Source organism: Mixophyes fleayi, chromosome 10, assembly GCF_038048845.1.
Source record: "Mixophyes fleayi isolate aMixFle1 chromosome 10, aMixFle1.hap1, whole genome shotgun sequence".
Lineage (NCBI taxonomy): Eukaryota > Metazoa > Chordata > Amphibia > Anura > Limnodynastidae > Mixophyes > Mixophyes fleayi.
Genome location: NC_134411.1, coordinates 90,066,097 through 90,082,458, shown reverse-complemented (window position 1 = coordinate 90,082,458; position 16,362 = coordinate 90,066,097). Strand labels below are relative to the sequence as shown.

The following is a 16,362-nucleotide window of genomic DNA, read 5'->3' as shown; positions in this document are numbered from 1 at the left end:
GAAATAAGAAGTTTCTCAAGTTAAGATCCTTAATGAATCAAGCCCCAGGATATTATGTATTAGATATTGCCAATGTCCTTTACCAGGCTCACACATAACTACAATATTGTAATATCCTAGTCGTTACATATCACAATGTAGAATTGTACCCATTTGCTAAAAAGAGGCATTTAAAATAACCTAGAGCAAAGCTGGTTAAACGTCCAGAAAAAGACAAATATGTACAGTCACATTTGGTAGAATAATTTTTGTTTTCTACACCATTTAAATGTTCTGTACCTGCACTTAAATGCATTGTAAATGCAGAATTGTAATGCCAGTGATTTTGCTGTCTTTGTCTAAGTGTATGTTTTTTGTTTTGTCTTTTGTTGTAATTCTGTATATTTCTAAGCAGCTGTCTAAGAGTCACACTTTCTCCTTGTTTTCTTAAAACAATATTAAATATAGTAGACAATGCACCAATGTTTCATGAGGGGATATACAGTAAGTTGTGGTGAGCTGCAGTGATAGCAGTTTCTTCAGAAAGAAGAAAAACATTATACATATATACATTATAGATATAAAGGAAACAAAAATTGCTCACACAAGCCCATAGGTAATCTATTTATTCATGGAATTGGATAAAGTGTCTGTTTTTGAAGATTGAAAAACTGCATATACTTATTTGTTTAATGTTAGTTTTGTTTTTTACATTGTATAATGTTTTATATGGTCCTTGAGTTAAACTGAAAATAACTGTCAAACTATTATAATTTCCAGACAGATATTACTTTTTTCTGCAGCATAGTGGAATAAATATTTATTTTACATGTATTATATAAAAAAAATGCAAAAATTAAAAATGGATTTTACCACGATCTTGCCCTTAATTACAGCGGAGGGCTCGCAAATTTTAGTCCGGAGGGCAAGACTTGACTCAGTAGCCTTTTAGTAACATTTTATTTTAAAGGGAAAAAAAATGCCAGTTGCAAAGTGACCTAGCCCAAGGTAGTCCACTATGGGACTGCCCCAGCCCAGTCTACCCCTGTGTATTTATTTTTTTTCAGCCCTTTGTAACCAAGTGCTTAGTTCAGAGGTGCACAAGCTCAATCCTCAAATGCTAAGTTTGTGCTTCCTGTTGAATTCCAGCCAATCACAGATAAACAAGAGGAGTGAGTGGAGAATGGGACAGTTGAGAGGGTGCTATAGTATGGGTAGTATATGTGGGAGCATGGACGTAGCGTGGGCAAAGCACCCGGGCCAAGTACTCTGAGCACCAACGGTGTTGGGGACGCCGCCTGGCACTGTCCACAGACAAATCATCCAATCATGAGTTGAGCAGTGCTGCTCCGCTCACTGTTAAATGATCCTGGCCGATCATGTACATGACAGAAGAATTACCAGCCCCCGCGGGGGAGGGTCCGCTCACGCTAATGTGATGACTGCATCTCCTCCCTGTATAATGGTGTGATGATGATGTCACACACCTTGTGTGTACGAACGAGCCAAGCATCACAAACCAGAGACTCCAGGAACAGAGTCAGGAGCGGAATGTTGGCGCTACTGGTAAACACTGTTCGGAGTATTAGGAGCTTCCAGGGAACCCTAGTCATCATGTTAGTAATGAGTAGAAGGGATTGGAGGTGATTAAAAGAAATACATTAAATAATGAATTATTAATGATTATTAAATTAACAACTATATAATTAATCACACTACTTTACTAACAGACTGTAGTCGCAGAAAGCCTTTAAATGTGTTAGAAAGTCCATATTCATAAACTTGTACATTTGCCTATGTTACTTTTTTATTTTTAATGTACAGATTATTCATATTACATATTCCTACAGTGAATTCACTAAGTCACCAAGTGGCTAGGTGGGCACTCCCAATACTAAATAGATAATACCTATGTAATATGTGCAGACTGCAGGAAAGATGAGATAATATTATAATATAATATATTATAATCAGCTGTCGAAGAGGAAATTTCGAAATAGCGGATTGGAAACTTGTTACTTGTCAACCAGCACAGAATGCCTACTACCGTCTGTTAGGTCTGAGAAGCTGGCTGTCATTACTAGACAACCGGCTCGGGAGACAGTAGCGCCCCCAGCGGAGATCTTAATAGTAAGAAAGGGCTTATTCTCAACCACAAGATGACATCACTGGGCGGAGTCAAGTTTGACACCAAGGTAGCCGGCGTGGGAGACTGAAGAAATTGTGGTGGTATTGACAGTGTGGGAGATTTAGGTTGGGGTGGTAAGTTCTGTTTTGGACATGTTGAGCTTTTGGTAGCATTGGGACATCCATGTGTAAATAGCAGAAAGACACAGTTAGTTATACAAGATAGTACAAAAGGGGAAAGGCCAGGGCTGAAGAGGTAGATTTAAGTGTAGTCAGCGTAGAGGTAGTACTGGAGGCTGAATGAGCGAATTAATTTTCCAAAAGAGGTGTACATTGAGAAAAGCAGAAAGATGAGAAAAGAGCCAAGGGGGTAGGTTCTAGTAGTGGCGGATCCAGGAGAAGGGGGTGGGGATCGGGGCATTCACCCCTCCTAGCAGCAGAGAGCCTACCTTTAAAATAGCTCCCAGTCGCTGATCAAAACAAGAGGGGGTGGGGCCAATCGCGAGTGGGGGCGGTCTCATGGACATTCCAGGAGAGTACGCGACTATGACTAAATAGAGCGCCAAATGAAAGCCCTCTCTCTTCTGGAAAGACAAAAACAAGATTTTTATACTTACCGTAAAATCTCTTTCACTTAACTCAGTTGGGGACACTGCTCATCATGGGGTATAGAGGGCGTTGTGTGGAGTAAGGCACTAAAAACCTGTCTAGACTGCTCCCCTCCCCTCTATGCTCCCTATGGCTACCTTCCTCAGTTTATTTAACTAACAAAGCAGCAAGAGAGGACAAAACACAACCAACAGAACAAAGGGTGGGAGCACAGTGTCCCCAAACAGGGATAAGTGAAAGAGATTTTATGGTAAGTACAAAAATCTTGTTTTCACTTGCACTACCAGATGAAGGACAATGCTCACCATGGGGACGTCCCAAAGCTGCCCCTATAGGTGGGAATGATGAGACTGAGCAGCATGTAAAACCTTACGGCTGAAACTGGCATATTTGGAAGCAAAGATATGGGATCTGTGTAATCTGGTGGACGTATTGATGGAAGACCAGGTAGCAGCCCTGCACAACTGTTCAACCAAAGCCCCGTGCCGCGCTGCTCAAGAAGCACTAACCAATCTGGTAGAATGAGCAGTAAGGCCTTCAGGCACGGGAGATCCATCCGAAATATATGCCTGTCGAATAGCAGAGGTAATCCACCTTGTCTGTTTCATGGCCGGCCAGCCACGTTTGCAAATATCATAGAGCGCCAGAAGGCTATCTGTCTTCGGCACCGAAGACATACGATCCACATAGATCTTTAAGGCTCTAACTACATCTAAGAGAGGGCCAGAGCCCTGCTGATTGGAATGTCACTAGGTAACCATGAATAACAATTTCCATGTAGATGGGAAATTTTGATACCACTTTTGGCTGAAAAGAAGGTCATGTGCGTAAAACTGCCCTGTCATCATGAAAGACCAGGAAAGGAGGGCGGCAGGAAAGAGCCGCTACTTCGAAAATCGGGCTGAAGAAAAAGCCAACAAAAAGGACACCTTCCAAGTAAGCAGTTTCAAAGAAACCGACTCCAGAGGCTCAAACAGTGGTCTCTGCAATGCCGAAAAAACTAATTTGAGATCCCACAGTGCTACCAGAGGAAGTGACGGTGGCTGTGCATGTAAGACTCCCTGTAAAAAAGTTTGCACGTCAGCCAATAGAGACAAACGTCTCTGAAAATAAACAAAGCTGACACTTGCACCTTAAGGGAGGCCAGACGCAGGCCCTTGTCCAAACCCTCTTGAAGAAATGACAATACTTTATCCAAACGTAAAGAAAAAGTGGAAACCTTATGTGTTTCACACCAACCAATGTAGGACTTCCATATGCAATGGGAACTACTGAAAGATGAAGGCTTTCTGACTTTAAGCATAGTCTGAATCACTTTGTCTGAGAGAACTTTCCTTCTCGAGATCAGGGTTTCAACTTCCACGCCGTTAAAGCTAACCGATCTAGGTCTTGATAAAAGAGGGGACCCTGAGTCCAGTTTTAACAGCAGATCGCCCAGATAAGGGATGATCTTTTTCCCTTGTAACAGAAGGGTCGCTGCCATGACTACCATTACCTTGGTAAAGATTCTCGGTGCCGTGGCTATACCAAAAGGAAGAGACTGAAATTTAAAGTGATCTTGTTCCACCACAAACCTGAGAAGCTTGTGGTGACCCGGCCATACCAGGATATGAAGGTACGCGTCCTTGATGTCCAAAGACGCCAAAAAATTGTCTTTATCCATAGAATTTATGATGGAACTAATGAACTCCATTCGAAAACGTGGAACCTTCAAGTGAGTGTTGAGATCTTTGAGATTGAGAATCGCACAGAAAAACAAATCTGGCTTTTGTACAAGGAAGAGGTGTGTATTATAACCTAGACCCATTTCCTCTCTTGGAACCGGGATAACTACTCCCAATGTGTCACGGCTATGAATAATTATGGATCCCCAGCCTATACTTAGATGGTGCTAGTAGAGGGTGGTGGAGACAGAACATGATGGGATTTGAAGTTGTTAACTTGAGAGCACCACAGGAAACAATAACACTAACGATGATGGTAGTGTTGCAACTTGATATATTAATAGATGGTACAACAGCAGTAGTAATAAAAGGTATTTACAACTCAGCAGAGCTGAGCACACGGCAGTTCATAGAATACAGTAATAATCACAGAAGTTACTTCAGTTGGTAACCAATGGCAACAGCATGAGAAATAAGCAAAATAACAGTTCAACGCTGAGATGGTAATTAGAACACTTGGATCCTACACGAAACACACAGCAGATGAAGGTGAACCACTGATACAGCTAAAAGTCCAATGAGAGTAGTATGCAGACTTGGCTGATCCAAACAGATAATATGATTCACTTTAGCAGGTGGTTATAGGTATAACAATAGTTCATATTAGCGGACCAGAAAACGTTATATGCTGTCCAAGAACTTGGATATAACTGGTAACATGCAATAAGGTGTTGCCTAGAAGTAGCAGCGTGATAACGAAATCCAAACTGATCGTGGAACTACAGGTCACAGATGATCCGGTTAACAGGTAAGCGTGAGTTCATCACCAATAGACAACAGCTGATAATGCACACAACTTGACTTGAGGAAATGGCTCCCAGCTTGGCAATATATTCATATTAACAGTCCAGCGATAATAATCAGCAGAGTAATAATAGCCGTGCCAGACATAGAACCACAGATGACAAGAAAACTTGATTGTAGTTCAATATAGAATACCGCAACATAGACAGCCGAGTAGAGTAGTACTGGAGCCAATCAATATGAGCGCAGGTGTAGCAGACAACTCACGCATAGTTCTGTGTGCAGATGAACAACGAAAGTACTTCAGCTTGTAGATGAACCACGAACTGGCATACAGCGGAGCCGATGGAGAACAATGATGACAGGTAACTTTGGCAACCGATAGTATCCAGGAGATAAACAGAAAGTCAGATATGCAGCCAGAACCCACAGCTGTGTGAGTAACACGAAGATCAGGCCATGAGTCCATGATCACGGGAGATTGAAATAGTCCTCTGGGACCAATAGGCTTCGGAAGGAGGTCCCAATCAACATAACAAGGAACCCCTTTGGAAAGGTAGTGACTCTGAAGCAAAAGCAAGCACCAACATAGTTCTTAAAGGGCAAGTCACAACGCCAGTACCTAGCTATGGGACCGGCGTGTGACACAATGTCACCGAAGCCCTGGCAGCTCCTTGGAGTGCAACATTTCGGACCATGTCCCTGGGAAATGGAGTAGATAAGAACCGCTTGGGAGTTGGTTTATGAAACGTAAATGCTATTTAATTTATTGCTGGGGCTGTTTGGAGGGAGGAAAATAGGTTTATTTATTAAATAGGAATACTATTATTTTAATGTTGCGGCTAATTATTAGTTTTCTAAAGTTCATGCACCATTTTTTAAAAAATAGGGCCCCCAACTTTACAGGATTCAGATACTTCCTCTGCACTGAGGCCATGCTGTGCTGTCTCTGGACATCTTATGGTAAGTAATGTTTCAGAAACTACAGTTACACACACTGAGCAAGCACACACTGGTACATACACTGGACACACACATACAGGGACAGACACTCTGGGGGCACACACACATATAGTCTTTTGATGAGACTGAAGAAGATAATGAGGGTTTAATGTCTATGAATGAAATTAATTTATGATGTGGGGATTAATGATTAAACTGGATGAGGGAGTTCATGTTGATAGGGGTTTTATGATGATCCTGGAGTTAACAATTTTGAAGAGGGGTTCATTCATGATAAGGGGGGTGGTATTGTGAGGCAGTCACAAAAATGCTCTTTGTATTATATGGGGTCACTAGGATGGTATCTGAATTGCGGTCACAAGAATGCTCTCTGTATTGTATGGCGGTCATAGTAGGAATGCTCTCCGTATTGTATGGCGGTCATAGTAATGCTCTCCGTATGGTATGGCGGACACTAGGATGCTCCTTATATTGTATGTATATATATATATATATATATATATATATATATATATATATAGTGTGTGATGGTGATAAGGGGGCACAGTGTGATAAAGATAGCTCCATGGCACAGTGTGTTAAAGGGGAAAACTGTGATGGAGGGGCAGTGTGATACATATGGTACTATTAAAGTTATGTTTCAGTTTGTTTCAGTTGAGTTTTATTTCAATAACCAATTCATTCTTTATACAGCTAGCATGTGATAGCTGCATTTAAAGCAGTTTGATTCTATGGAGGCTCGTTACATAAAGATCCTAACAAAGCCAGAACATGAAGAATGGGGAGGGAGGGTGTTTCAGTGCGGTATAGAACTTGTAAAGAGCTAGCCACACCCCCACAGTAGGTTGACCACGCCCACTCGACGATTGTCACTCCCACTTAGATGGGGGGCGTCAGTGTTCTGTCTTGCCCAGGGCACTAAAATGTTTAGTTACAGCACTGCGATACAGTAAATAGAATCTGGTGAGAGCTGTGAGCCAGTGTCAGCCCCTCTACCTCCGTTTCCAATGTCGACTGTCCTCCGATCACCGGTGAGGAGTCCTTTGTTTGTAATGGAGGCTGCAGTGGGCATGGGCCACCGGCAGCGCAGTCGGTCCCTCTACAATGGGAGACTGTCGCATGCAGTGGTCAGTGGCTGGGTCCCTGGACATCTTCCTGGTGGCAGGTGACCTTTTTTCTGGGGGCCGGCAGATGTTAGGGGGATTTGCACTAAAGCACCATTTGCTTTCTCCCTAACTGTGATCGTGAATGTCGCTAAGAAATTCACCTAAAGTCTGTTAAAAAAATAAAAATAAAGCTAGAATACAAAAAACGTGCCCTAAAAAACTAAGAAAGATGGCCGTGGGGGGGGGGGGGGTGGGGGGGGCATAGAGGAGAGCGGAGGGGAGCAGGCTAGACAAGAGTTTTAGTGCCTTACCCCACACAGCGCCCTCTATACCCCAAGGTCGGCAGTGCCCCCCAACTGGTAGTGCAAGTGAAATCTTAATTAGGGGGGAATTCAATTGGCCGTGAGAAGACTCGATGTGTCTCAGGAACATTCCATGGAGACACATGGGGGGTGAATTCAATTGGCCGCGTTACTTTGCTTGCGCACTATTACCGTTATTACAGTAGTTTCAACGCCGGCTTTTTGCTCGCAGAGAAAGCCGGGTTAAACTTACTGTAGTAACGGTAATAGCTTTAACACGGTGGTAGTTTGGGGGCTAATTGAATACCCCCCCCCCATGGCATCTGAGTTTCCGCTAAAACCACCGCTCATCTTTCCTCGCATCCCATAGAGGGGAAATGAGCAGAGATTGGATCTGCTCCTTAAACTTAAAAGAAGTGAAGCAGACACAGCACAAATATGCAAGGTACAAACCACCTCCATTTGTGGACCAAATAGACCTGTTTTATTAACTATTAATGACTTACTTCAGTCCATAAAGACATGCAGGGGTACAGGTGGAGCACAGCAGTATATAACTGACAGAAGGACAGTGTTGCACTGCCTGTGTGTCATTTTATTTTATATATATTTATACTCACTGCAGTGAGGGGTTGCCTGCACAAACATGGCGCCCGGGTGAGGTCAGCCAGGCGCTTCCACCCGCGCGGTGCATTGTGGTCGCGTTTTCTCCGGAAGTGGTGGGCAGAGTGTCAGGTGCGGTTCCGGCTGGTGTGTGAGAGTCATTGTAGCCGGGAAAGATGCCGGAGCTGGCGGTAGAGAGGGTCGTCGTGCACCCGCTGGTGCTGCTCAGCGTGGTGGATCACTTCAACAGGTGGGTGCTGGGCGGCGGTGGGGTGAGGCCGCCTCCTTTATCCAGAGGTGCTGACTCACTGGCTGCACAGGCCCCGGCTGCAGCCGGCAGAGCTAGGCCTCCAGCCCTGGGAGACACAGTGACTGGGCACTTTATAGAGAGGGGGCCCCCATAGCTACACCTCAGTATGGGGCCAGTCATCTGCATGGGAGGACATGCTGGGACCTGTAGTCCCACAACAGCTGCAGAGACCCAGGATGCAGTAATACAGCATGTTGCAGAGGAATCTCCCTTATAATAAGCTGGTGCCCTCTGCCCACTGTGATTGTAAATCTTATATATGTTACTGTCATTATAGGTAAAATACAGATGTTCATAAGCAGAACCAATATCAGATGTGTGCTCTGTGTATTCATTTTGGAAATCCAGCAGCTGTATTATAATCAGTGGAGGTTTTTATACTTTTAGAAGGCACCCACCATGTTCTGACAATCAATGTAAATATTAAATGTCAGTAATACATCTACTAACGCTAAATGCTAATAGAAAACATGACCCTTTAATATGTATTATGACTGGCAGAAGTATTTGATGTGCAACTCCAAAATCTGAACTGGTATTTTACAAGCTATATACTTATGGTTTTTGTAATGGATGCTTGTTTAGATCTTTAGATTAGTGTGTTGAAAGTTATGCAACACTGCAGGTACAACCTAAACAAAGGTCCATTTATTCCTTACTCATCAGCTGGGACAGTTCTTTTAAATGCAGTCACACTAGAGATGTCCACTGACTCCCATGTTTTGGATCTGGATTAACTTTGTGTTTTGGCAAAACCGCCCTCACGTGTTTTGGTTTTAGATCCCTATTTTTTTTTATCCAAAATCATGTATTTTGTCTTTTTTTTTTTTTTTTTTCTTTGGTTTTTTTCCGACATTATTATTAACCTCAATAACATTAATTTCCAATCAATTTCTGTTAAGTGACAAGAACACTGCTACCCCTGTTTCTGTGTGAGCAATGTCACTGGAGACTGGAGAGTGACAAGAACAGTGCTGCCCCTGTTTCTGTGTGAGCAATGGCGCTGGATCTCCCGGGGAGGGAGGTACTTATGGAATCCAAAACCCGCGTTATCCGACAACGCAACAATGACGTTTTGCCTCGATTCAGATCCGAGGATGCGCGAAAGTAACAAGCCGGCTCGTGAGCCTACTCCGATCCCCTAAGTTCGGGTCGGCTCGGTTTTCAGGAAACAGAGCCTGAGCATCTCTAATTCACACGAAGATAGAGTTTGTCACATAATGATGAAATGCTGTATTTTGCTTATTGTGTTGGAATGAATGTTGTACCATGTACACAGGATTCTGGTTTGAATTAATAGCAATGCAATATATTTCTCAATATAACAAAAGGAAATCGCTGTTCAGTCTTAGTAAACTTTCAAAACACTATCTTGATTTAGCTATATTATTTATGCAGTGCCTTGCATATTAATTGATATTTTCAATGTGACAAAAACATTATTCAATAAATAAAGGATGATGTCCCTTTCAAACAAGTGGCCTCTATTAAATGTATTGGGCCAAAATGTACTTTTATGAAAAATTGAAACAATATTAAAGCATTTAATAGGGTGTTGGGCCACCATGTATGTGCCATGGCATTGAGTCTAGAATTCTGTAGGAGAGACATAGGGCTAGATTTACTAAACTGCGGGTTTGAAAAAGTGGAGATGTAGCCTATAGCAACCAATCAGATTGTAGCTGTCATTTATTTAGTGCATTCTACAAAATAACAGCTAGAATCTGATTGGTTGCCATAGGCAACATCTCCACTTTTTCAAACCCGCAGCTTAGTAAATATACCCCATGGTGCTATTCTTTCACAAGGAAGTCACTCAACTGAAAACTGCTGTCTCGGGCATCATTCCACAATATTTCATAAATTCTGTATTGTTTTCAGATCTGAGACAGCCATGACATAGATATAATAAGTGTAATGCTAATCAAGCCATGGGGTGACCACATGTGTTGTGTGAGTGGGGGCGTTGTCATCCTGCTGCTTATTTTAGTAATTCAAGGATCCTGGAGTATGCTCTTCTGCCAACTGTTGCCCTTTAGTTAATGATGTTTTCTTTTCAAAGTTCCGTGCTGAAATCCCCTTCGAGACTGTGTCTTGTGCATAATTAGCAAGTTGAGCTGTCTGGGTCTCTGAAGCTCCTGCCAAATGCCTCCCCAAAAGTCACTGAGGTCTCCTCTTGTGGCCATGCTAGTCATAATTTTAGGCAACCAGGGCAGTCCACCATTTTTCTTTTTATACATGACCAGGCTTGGAACATATTTGTTTAATTATTGCATGGCTGGAAGTCCTTATTTTTAGCATGCCCCCTGTATTTGCCAATACAGGTTGGTAACTGAGCTTCCAATTAGAAGATCCAACAGTGTTTGACCACCTGCGGAGTTCTTGTGCTAGGGACTGTGTGATCAACCCCCTCCTACCTCAATCTCCATTCGGTCTTCCCTTCTGTGCATAATTCAATCACCAGCTGATTTAACTATGCTACAGGACTTTGTGCTTTGTATTTGAGACCCATAGTGTTTGGTGCTACTATTGGGTGCACAAAACCACATGTATAAAAGCTTTACACTGCGCAATGGCCAGGAAACAAGAGGAAAATACGGCCTTGCATATCATCACTGCTAAAGGCATCTGTATGGACATAAGTCTCCATTCACACATGCTATGTGGCTTATTTTAGAAGTGGAAGAGAGCCTCTGATGCTCAAGATTTTTGTGCGTATCGCCAGCATGGCGGTGTCTGGAGGTTTTTCTGCACTAGTCTTGGCTTACTCACAACATTATTGGAGTCCTCCCTTCTCCCTATGGATGTATGTGTGCACTGAATTACGGGGATTTCTACATTACAGCCACAATCACAGAACATGGTGCTGGGATATCTCGGCAGGTCTCCTTTCCCAATAGAACCGCAGTTTGAAAAGATCCACCCACAGTAAACGGTTACTGTTCACAGAAACTCCTTCAAACGTTATTTCTATGGTCACAACAATAAAACAAAAAAACGGACACATTCCTTGGCTTTTTTTTATAGATATTATTTAACAGTGGAATTACTCTTTAAGTAAAATATTCCCCAGATACATTCACAGTAAAATGTTATTTCTAATTTAAGCATCGCTGACAAATACGATAAAGTATCTTTTCATGTAATAGATGTATTATGGGAAAAATACATTTGGATAAAACTTCTGTCTCTCCCCCGCAGAATCGGAAAGGTCGGAAACCAGAAACGCGTGGTCGGCGTTCTGCTAGGATCCTGGCATAAAAAAATCTTAGATGTCTCCAATAGTTTTGCAGGTAAGAAATCGCCACTTGTTTTTGAACCACGAATGCTTTCGTATAAGCTCTTAACACAACAGTCCATTTATTTAAAAGGGATTCTAAAGAAAAATGTGTGATACGTGACTTAGAAAAGCAGCTAGCAAAAAAAATATTAAAAAGAAGTAATGAGGAAAAAAATGTTTTTAAAACTAGAAACAGCCTAGATGTAGGACTGTCATTTTCAGTGCTCCTAAAGCATTCTTAAAAAATATCCATCTGGACATTTCCTATATGAAAGTAAATCTGAATCCTTTGTTTTTAGTTGTTAATGGTACTGTTCTACCTTTCCTTGAATGTAAAACAGCTCTGTTTAATCAGGAACTCGTTCAGAAGTCGCTCACTATATGTATTCTAAAATCTCTCGCATTTGGGATCACTATAAAAAAGGGAAGACGTCCTGTTTTATCACAGATGTATGTTTAGGAGAAAAGACTGAACACAGTTTATGTGCATCAGCCTATCATGGCCGCCCCCAGTCTAAAAGCTCAGACTGTAAAACCGATGTAAGTCAGTAGAACAAGTGCATTTATCACCTTCAGATGTCCTTAAATGGAGTTTTAAAATAAGTGATTTTCAGCTGGATTTAGTTGAAATGTTGCACGTCTAGTCTAAAATAAGAGATAGGAATTGCATCCAACCCTAGATCAGGCCCTTTGCCTTTTCCTTATGTATCCTCCTAGAACTTAACCCTTACATAGCTTCATACCGTGTTATATTATGGTTGTTATTGCTTCCTGCTTCCATAGTCTACTAATTAAACCAATAATCGCTTCCTGCAGTTCCGTTTGATGAAGATGATAAAGATGACTCCGTCTGGTTCCTGGACCACGATTACCTGGAGAATATGTACGGCATGTTCAAAAAAGTAAACGGTGAGTTGTGCTTTATATGTGTTGTAAAAACCTTTGGTTGTCACTGACCTGGGCCCAGTACCGTATACTCCGCATTATATAACACTATTCCATACTATGTCATTGAATCCTTTCTCATTCCAGCTCGGGAGAGGATAGTCGGCTGGTACCACACAGGACCCAAGCTGCATAAAAATGACATCGCCATCAATGAGCTGATGAAAAGATACTGTCCAAATTCTGTAAGTTTTCATGAGTTGTTAAGGTGGCAGCGGGGGGCATATTCTGGTATTTTTGTATAAAATCAATTAATCACAGCAAACCACAACGCTGGAATGATTGAAAATCTGTAGCAGCACATTTGTTACCAGCAGAGAAGTACTCTGCGAGCCTAGTCTGATGGTTATCAAATATGGACAAAATAACACAGGAGCCGGCAGAAGCCAAGGAAGATGTGCTTCCATTGACATCGTGAAAGTGGTCCGAACAGTTAGGTGCCAGCAGCAATTATTTAGGCATATTGTCTATCTGGCCCAGGGATTTGTCCAGTCCTGCATGTAAAGGCAAAGACACACTAGTGACATTGTCTTCCCAGGTTCCTCTGTGATCATTCGATTCAGTGCATGAAGGACAAGGCTTTAAGGGAAGATTACGGCCTGTAAGCGCCGCTGCTCCTGGTATATAGGGGGAGTATATATAACGCAGGTAAATAAGACTGTTTCTGACTATCCAAACAGTCCTCCCGACAGCCTTCCACAGCTTGGACTGAGTACGCAACACTGCTGTCTCCTAGCCCGCGTCCACTGTGGTGCCCTCTACTGTCATTGGTGGCTGTGGAATTCTATACAGATCCCCAGTGTATACAGACTCTTAGACACAAGTTTATGTAACCAGAGCCGAGACTAGACCTGGTAAAACAGAGCAGATCTAATTACAAAAAGAAACGGTAGAACATGGAGCGTGTCCTTATTTTGGAGCCACCTTGTGTGAAGAACTGAACACCTATTTGCCAATCTTTATGTATTACTAGAAATGACCTTTTCTCATTGAATGTTCTGTTTATTTCTTCCAGGTTCTTGTGATCATTGATGTGAAGCCAAAGGACCTGGGTCTTCCCACCGAGGCCTACATCTCCGTAGAGGAAGTTCATGATGTAAGTGTTACTTTCAGTAGCCTTCTGCAATGTGCCATTATAATCTGTAAGGAAGTTGGTGGGTGTTTCTCACTTCAGATGACCTAAATTCATTTCTACACCCCTTTCTACAACTTTTACTAAACACATTGATTTTTCTTTCTGGCTTCCTTCTGAGCTTTTCATCCATTTATATATATCATCTGGCAGAGATGTGTATTTCTATTGTCCTGTGCTCTCAGCATCCGATTGCATCACATACCAGGATGACAACAGCAGCGTTGCCTGATAATATAACGCTAGGGCCAGAAATGTTAGACAACATACTTAGTAAGCATGTAAGGATACATCTTTACAAATGTTGCTATCCACGACATATACTTATTGTGCCGCATGATGTATACTTAATGCCGTGCTGTTTGGTGTTTCCACCTTTTAGTCTTATTTACAGTCCTAGCTGTGTAATAAATACAGTAATCTGGATCACAGTCAGAATTAATGGTAGTATAGTGTATTGCTTTCCCTGATGGTAGTGACATGTGCCCCGTATGACCTGATCTTCATGTAGGGATAAGCACAGTTGTTATCGGTCTAACATCCTCTTACTCCTTCAGGACGGTACTCCAACCTCAAAGACCTTTGAACACGTCACCAGTGAGATTGGAGCGGAGGAGGCGGAAGAAGTCGGAGTGGAGCACTTGTTACGGTATTTTCCTTAATTGACATAGAAGCTTCATAAAAGATTGTTCATGCAAAAAGTGTTTAAATTGGAGGCTTTGTAGAGGAGTAATGTCTTCTAGCAACCAATCAGATACCAGCTTTTCTTAATCTTCACTACACCAGACTGCTAAATCTTAGTATGTGATTGGTTGCTGTGAGTTGTGCTACATTTCTGCCCTTTGCTCCACATTCTTAAACAAACCCCGCTGTGTACACTAATGTATTTGCGAAAATGCTATTTTAGGTGTCATTGTCCTATGCAGTCCACATGTTTCCTTATTTTTATACAAACTGCATGGATATATCTGGTGCTTGGTGTAGATTCCATCTTTGGAAGAATGGGGGGGGGGAAAAAACTCCTAAATATATTTTCCATTGTATACACGTAAAAGATGGCTCTGGTATGGTCCAGAAAAATGCATGCATCATCATCAGCTATTTTTACAGCGCTACTAATTCCGCCGCGCTGTACAGAGAAATCGCTCACATCAGTCCCTGCCCAATTAGAGCAAATTAAATTCCCTAACATACATACACACACAGACACACAGACTAGGGTCAATTTGATAGCAGCCAATTAACCTACTAGTATGTTTTTGGAATGTGGGTGGAAACCCACGCAAACACGGGGAGAACATACAAACTCCACACAGATAAGGCCATAATCAGGAATTGAACTCATGACCCCAGTGCTGTGAGGCAGAAGTGCTAACCACTAAGCCACCATATATTAAACGAACATAAAAAGTGAGCTTATCCTTCTCATGCGATGGAAGCATGGCTAAACGTGCCAACATTGGTTTGGTTATGAAGGGGGGTTAAATGTATCTGTAAAAGTTAAACATATTCCTAACATTTCAATTTTTTTTTGTTTTTGTCTTGCTGCAGAGACATAAAAGACACTACAGTGGGGACCTTGTCCCAACGCATCACGAATCAGGTACATGGGCTGAAAGGACTGAATTCCAAACTGCTGGACATCAGGAGTTACCTGGAGAAAGTGTCCTCCGGCAAACTGCCCATCAACCACCAAATCATTTATCAGCTTCAGGATGTCTTCAACCTACTGCCGGACGTCAACTTGCAGGAGTTTGTCAAGGCCTTCTACCTAAAGACTAATGACCAGATGCTGGTGGTGTATCTGGCCTCTCTCATTCGCTCGGTGGTCGCCCTCCACAATCTCATCAACAACAAGATCGCCAACAGGGACGCCGAGAAGAAGGAGGGACAGGAGAAAGAGGAGAGCAAGAAGGAAAGGAAAGACGAGAAGGAGAAAGAGAAGGAAAAGACCGACGCAAAGAAAGAGGAAAAGAAGGAGAAAAAATGATAATGTCTCGCCCTTAGTAGTTTTTATTTGTATGTATGCCGGATAGATATTGCTGACCTGGCTTTCCTATTTATACTAAGGAAGGGTCTGCCACGGAATCCACTGGTCCTTCAACACTGGCATGGGTGTCCAAACATATAATGCCATTTTGGGGGGTGGGTGAAATGCGCAGGTGTCTATACAATATATCAATCTGCCATTAAACATTCGTGTAGCTTTTTTTCCCCCCACCGTGGGGGTGCCCCTATTTTTTAAGGTGCGGTCAAGGGCTTTGTGGAGGGTTCAATCTGGCCGTAATGTCATCTTCCTGCAAAAAAAATTAATAAAACGTCTGGTTTATAAATGTGTATTTGTACTGCGTCCTATAAAGTGTGGATATCTGGTGTAGGGATTTTGGTACATTCTGACTGATAGAGGATGAATGCACGTGTAGTTCAGATCTTGGACAGCCTTCTGTCTATAGTTGGAGTTGTAGAAACTCCACCATGCTCTGCATTGCAATCAGTTAGATTCTGCCATTTGTTATTGCAGAGTTTATAAAACAAAAC

At 42.3% G+C, this 16,362-nt stretch overlaps 1 protein-coding gene across 1 annotated transcript; it reads left to right on the top strand.

The window, feature by feature from the left end:
- Positions 1 to 8,260: 8,260 nt before the first annotated feature.
- PSMD7 (proteasome 26S subunit, non-ATPase 7) lies at positions 8,261 to 16,159 on the top strand. Its single transcript, XM_075189117.1, has 7 exons — positions 8,261 to 8,407; positions 11,669 to 11,760; positions 12,564 to 12,656; positions 12,780 to 12,877; positions 13,708 to 13,788; positions 14,382 to 14,473; positions 15,376 to 16,159. The coding sequence occupies exons 1-7, from the start codon at positions 8,334 to 8,336 to the stop codon at positions 15,812 to 15,814; spliced, it is 969 nt and encodes a 322-aa protein (XP_075045218.1). The 5' UTR covers positions 8,261 to 8,333; the 3' UTR covers positions 15,815 to 16,159.
- Positions 16,160 to 16,362: the final 203 nt, after the last annotated feature.

What these genes read in the sequence shown, in the direction of transcription:
- PSMD7 (XM_075189117.1), top strand. Translation starts at nt 8,334, where the DNA reads ATGCCGGAGCTGGCGGTAGAGAGGGTCGTCGTGCACCCGCTGGTGCTG. An exon ending in CATGTTCAAAAAAGTAAACG is followed by an intron (nt 12,657 to 12,779) that starts GTGAGTTGTGCT and finishes TTCTCATTCCAG; the next exon opens with CTCGGGAGAGGATAGTCGGC. An exon ending in AAAGATACTGTCCAAATTCT is followed by an intron (nt 12,878 to 13,707) that starts GTAAGTTTTCAT and finishes TATTTCTTCCAG; the next exon opens with GTTCTTGTGATCATTGATGT.